The sequence below is a fragment of the Sebastes fasciatus genome, chromosome 2 (assembly GCF_043250625.1).
Source record: "Sebastes fasciatus isolate fSebFas1 chromosome 2, fSebFas1.pri, whole genome shotgun sequence".
Lineage (NCBI taxonomy): Eukaryota > Metazoa > Chordata > Actinopteri > Perciformes > Sebastidae > Sebastes > Sebastes fasciatus.
The window spans coordinates 24,623,887-24,629,886 of NC_133796.1; the positions used below are offsets into that span (position 1 = coordinate 24,623,887).

Here is a 6,000-nt window from a genome sequence, read left to right on the forward strand (position 1 = left end):
ATAATAAACTGTACTTATTATGAATAAATTATATCATCTTCCTGAATCATTTGCAATTACAACAAATTAAATCCGATGCCCTAATTCATGAATCTAATATGTAAAAACATGAGCTTAATCCTGCTTTACAAATACATATGAATACAAGACTTAGTAGTTTTAAAGTTCTGATAAAGTACATCCACAGTATAGCAGCCTCACAAGAATCTTACATTTAGATGATAATAAGTGTTGTAAGAGGGTTTATTTTAAGAGCTACAGTGATGTCTGTGTTGAGAAAGCTCAAATGTTTGCAACATTAACTGTGCCGTATATACAGAAGGTTCACAAGGGTCCCTCATTTAAGAACAAACAGCAAAAGACTTCTGATATCTGGGTTGAGTTTAAGGGAATTGGGGAACTGCATGCGTCTCACAACCTGCAAAGTGCAGATCACAGTGATAAGCAGAGAGAGTTGCAGCTTCAGGAATCCACAAGAGGAAAAAGTATGCTGGGTTGCGTACCAGCTAATAACTGTTCTGTTAAATACAAATCAAATAATATTCTTTAAAGTCGCTACCAATGAACCCCATAGGTAATTGTTATTCTTGAGAAAGGAAATATAAGAGCGGGGCACTGCATTAATAAGAACTGCAGCACATCAAGTGATTTTGTTTCAAAGCCGAAGCAAAGAGCCGAGTCCACCCATGAGAATCCCCTCCGCTCTGTGTAAGTAGATGTTGATATTAACGGCAAAGCCTCGGAGCAAGAGCTCCCTGCCAGGGCATGACTGAAGCATTCAGGAGACGCTGTGTTTATGAACAAAGGGCTGACAATCAAGCAGCATTGTGTGCATGACACTATAACTAACGTCTGACACATGCACACAGGGGTGATCTTCACAGGCAAGCTGTACTGTTGGCTGACTGCTGTGTGAAACACCAGGCAGGCGATGGTACACTGACAACATGGACACGAGAGCGCAGGAATCATAAGCTGGACCTGGTGGAGTTTAATGAAGCTGTCCAGCAGCCAGTTATAGGCATTTTTCAGCACCACCACTCTATCCTGCCCACCTGCTCTTTGCAAAGAATACTGGCACTCTTCCGAGACACCTCGAACTGCATGAAAACTAGTCTAAAGCCTGCAAGATTTTTCGTACTGGCCTCTACCTCCCACCACTCCCGTATGGTCTGAGGCACTCAAGAGTCCTTAGGCGGAAAGAGAAAGTAGCACTCTTTAATCAATGAAGTGGGTAGTATGGTTGACCTCTAACCAAGTCAGCCAACTCTGCCAATTACATTATGTCTGCATCAGTAACAAAGACTTATTTCAATTCTGCAATAAAACCGTGTATGAAGACAATTTGCTAAGCAGCAGCAAAGTGTTATACTGCTGAGCATGCATTACATCTCTTCATGGCAAAACCCCATACGTTAATCTGACTGTGTCTGAGGCAGGAGACCAAATATTTCTGCCTTCTACCGGTGTAACAGTTGTAATCGTGAGGGGTTGTTAGGGCTGTGCAATTAATCAAATTTCAATTACAATTACTGGTTCCAACGATTATGAAAACAAGATAATCGACATAAAAAGATAATTGTTTCACATTCTGTTTCACAATCTTATGAATGGATGTTTTAAATCCGCCGCACCCCTTTTTCTTTACGGCGGTGCACATGTGCCCCGCTCTAGCCAGCCACAACGGCGTGGGAGGATCCCCTCGTGGGAACTCTCCGCAGCACTGGCTGGCCCTCGCTCGGCGCAACTGTCAGCTGGGACGGATGGTTCTCAGTGCGGCGATGAGTTATTTTGCCTGCTTAATTATGATTTTTGCCATAATCGAGCAGCCGTAAGGGTTGTTAGTAACCCAGCAACTATGTCATGGAAAAAAACAACATCCAGGGTAGTTATACATTGAATGAAAAGTACAGAAACAATATCTTTCTCACAACAACTTTACAGATTTAGATAAAAAGAGAGCAAAAGCCACAGAGAACTGACCTAGCATCCTGCTGTAATCCTTGAAACATCGATTTGGGGTTTCAGCTCTGATGGTTTACCAGGTTCTTTATGTTCTGGATAAGTTTTATGACTCTGACCGGAGCCCATGAGACCCATTCAAACACTGCTGTAATATTTCAATAATGGATGGCCTTCAAAGTTTAGATAGTAGCTGTGTAAATGTGCTCATTCAAAAGGGTTCTGACCAACATGCAAAGAAAGAAACTTCTATTCAGAATAAAACACAAATAAATAAAAAGCTGTATTTTTTTTTCATCTTCTATGAGTTGTTTGACATTTATGTTTGATTAAAAATTAAAAAGTGGATTCAATAATTAGCCTATTGTATTTACGTAGGCAGAAACTAACATCTGTGTAAACACATCTGTGTTTGTCACCTCTTAAATAATGTAGCTCAGCTTGTCGGTGGCTGTCAAAATAATTAGCTTATGCAAATGGAAGCTTTCAACCTGAGGTAGCCACCTCTGCAGGAGTATTAAACCTGTGTGTTTAGTATCTGGAGGCAGAATAGCATGACATGGCAAATGATGGAGGGATGAGCGCTAACGCTGCACATGCAGCTTTCCACACGTTTCTATTAGCATAGCTAATTAGGCATAATTGAGTGCTTTCTACTATCACATCTCCCGAGGCCTATATCTAACTTCTGTTGTATTTATGCAACGGTTATTTGGAGACAACAAAATCCAATTACACACAGTGTACAGGCTGTACATGAATTGTAATTAGGATTTGATCGCGGCTCCAAGAAGCATCTTGATCTATAGCATGACCAACAGACCTCTGTTGCTGACTTTAACTTGCTGAAGTTCCAAGTAGACGGCAGATTATACACAACATAGTAGAATAAATGCTGAAAACTCTACATAATAAAAGTATGTGCCAAATATTTCCAAATAATTTATAATCATTATCTGACAGGACCGAAATTCTAGGTGCAGTAAATGGAACCCGTCCAGCGTGGAGCAAAATCCCCCTAACAAATACACTCTAGTCAAATACTGGAAAACAACATGATTTTCACTCCTACAAGAATTGTTAAACTAAATACAAAGCAGCTGCACAAGCTAAGTCCAAGATTCTGTCTCAGGATAAAATAATCAAATGGGATTTTAATAAGTAATCCAGATATACAGCACATTGTGAAATGTTCCTATTTCTTCACTAGATATGTTGTGCAAATGTCTTGACTGAATCAGCAGACTATTAATTACTATTATTTGCACGTAAGATTCCTGCAATGCTAAAACATATTTGGGGCTAGTTCACATACTTGGATCCACTGTACAAAGCTGCATTCAATCACAAACCATCACTTTACAACACTTGACTGCAACATCAGAAGCCACCATGTCCTGCGCTTTTGTCATATGAGAGACAAATAATGAAATAAAAATAACAGAGCAGCAGCGCTGTATTACTACTTTTAAAAGCCTATCATGTAAGAGTTTAACACTTACATGATATAATACAAAAAAAGACTATGGACATTAATTATTTTAAGTACAGTGTCTGGTCTTTTTATTTGAATAGTCTGCTGAAAATGTCTCGTTTTGAGTTGATGCTGAGTACGTGTTGCTACCGGAGCAGGATAAGTGTGGGAACAAAGTTTTCCTTTTCGCTTCAGCATATTTTACTACAGCCCCAGATACAGATTATCCTGGTGAATGTACCATCCTCGGTATTTTCTGAGCATACAAATTGTCCTATTTTTGTCTGCATTATAGCAACTCATCATCTGGTATATTCTGAAAAAGATCTGACTAGTTAATAAGGGCACTAACTTGAAAATTTGCCTCATAGACTTATAATTCTTAGATGATGACGAAGTATTCGTAATGCAAGGATATCACACACACACAGATTTACACGCACAATCGGTAACAAAACTATCAAATACCCATCCAGCCCAAAACCCTGTTTAAGGCAAATAAGGCGGCTCTATGATCATTACTGGCTGACACTGCCAATTACCAATACAGTATCTCTATTTTGTGTGTAAGAGGCAAAAGGGGGATTAACTTCAGGCCTCCATGCTTCCCCTCTTCCCTCTCATGAAGCTGACTATGTTTACTGACTAATCTCCTACCCTGCTTTGACCATAAATGTGATTACCACCACGCAAGAGATAATAAAACCCCGTATCTCTGCTGTACCAAAGCGCATGAATTAAAACCTAAGCTGTAGCCTTAAGGAATATGGAAAAGAAGAAGGAACCCTCAGCAAAAAGGAGTTGTTTCGTGCTGAGTGCATACAGCCCCCTACTGGTAAACACCATTTACTATTTAGCCAAGTACAACACAACAAGCTCCATGATTCTTCTGTTGAATGCGAGCAACAGGTATGCTACTTTCACAACATATTCTCTTCTGGTCGTGAAGTTAGTCTGTCTCCATTTTAATAAAGCAACTCTTTTTTATGAATGATCTCACATTTGGGTGACTGCAAAAATAACATACTGACGTCTCACATGAATCTGGTGTTAAATGAGTTACATATTATAAGCTGTGGGTGAAGCCACCTCTTTGAGGAGACGAACACCTCTGTAATGGTCCAAAAGCAGATGTGGGTTTTAACCTATATGTTAGGGTGAATTGGTTTCAATTTAAACTCTTAACATTTAAAAGCTAAAAAAAAACATGAAACAAATCTTTCAACTATACAGAGATGGAGATATGGATAATTAATGTGCCACATGACAGGTGGAACATTTTAGCTGTATAGTCTGGATTTTAAATCCACTGTTAATGGAAGATAATGAATGAAATGCAGCTTGCTCTGAGTGGACAAGGAGAGGATCAATACTGCCTTATAAATAGCAAAAATAAAACATGTATATAGTTCCACTCTACTGCAATGACATGCCTTTGATTTATTAAAATACTTGCAATTAGACAAACAAATGTTTTGTCAATGTCTATCATGAAATGCTGCAAAAAGAAACAGACTTTTGACTCTGTTTGGATGCTCTGATAAAAAGAGGATGATGTTGGTGACTGGGTGAGGAGTGAGATGCTCAAAGGTTTGAGGGAGATCACATAGTTCAGGTTCAATGTGTTTAATCTGAGGGGGGCTAAAGCAGACATGACACGTGGTGGTGGTGGTGGTGAAGGGGGGTTATTTCGCCTACCTGATATTTCCTGATGAGGCACATCGACGAGGCTGAATCCTTTAGCGTTATAAGCTTGCCTCGCCTCGCTACAGCTCCGCGCTTTGCTCTCAGCAGCAGCAGCAGCAGCAGCAGATGATGACAGGGACAGCAGCAGCACCGACACAGTACAGAAGGCGACCTGCAGCCTCCACATCGCATACATCAGTGAAATCCTTCAATAGTGTCTCACAGAGAAATAGGAGCTCCAGTCAGAAAAGAAAAAAAAACTGATAGATTTCTCCAGTGGAGCAGCAAAGATGTGTCAGATGTTCATTAAAAAAACAAAATAAAGAAAAAATCCTCACTTTAGATACTGGCACGTCCACCTCATTGCAAAGAAAAGCTTCGTCTCTTCCACCTCGAAAAAAGAGAAGAAAAAAAAAAGACCCCGACGAGTTGCTCCAAATCCGTTAGAGGAAGACTACCTGGTGCTCTCTCTCTCTCTGTGTGCACAACAACTTCTTCTTCTCCAGCAGCCCTGTGTTGTGTGTGTTGTTCGTGTTCAGTGTGAGGAGGAGGAAAAGCGAAATGCAACGGAGACGCACGCCGCGCAGCGAGCAGAGCGCACAAGGGCAGGGCGGCAAAACCTGGAGTGGAGTCACTGCTGCTGCGACTCGAGCTGCTCGACTCCAGAGATCCAGGGGCGCGCAGCAGACTGGCCTCTGGATTTACGCATCCTACCTACCTAATGCGCACCGCACCGCAGCATAGTGGTGCTGTGTTAGAGACACATGTTGGTGTACCTGGAGGTGAAGGGGGGGACCTGGAGGTAGGTGGTGTAGACGGAGGAGACTTACAGACTCTTTTATTATTGTCTTTTATAGTCCACAAAACTCACAGCTGGC

At 41.0% G+C, this 6,000-nt stretch overlaps 1 protein-coding gene across 2 annotated transcripts in view; it reads right to left on the reverse strand.

Annotated features, from left to right (window-relative positions):
* The window catches only part of gpc6a (glypican 6a), a 176,242-nt gene extending 170,466 nt beyond the window's left edge, over positions 1-5,776 (reverse strand). For both annotated transcript variants that reach the window (XM_074615065.1, XM_074615057.1), the window contains exon 1: positions 5,135-5,776. In XM_074615065.1, the coding sequence (XP_074471166.1) occupies positions 5,135-5,318 (184 nt within the window). In that variant the 5' untranslated portion in view covers positions 5,319-5,776. The remainder of the gene's footprint in view (positions 1-5,134) is intronic.
* Positions 5,777-6,000: the final 224 nt, after the last annotated feature.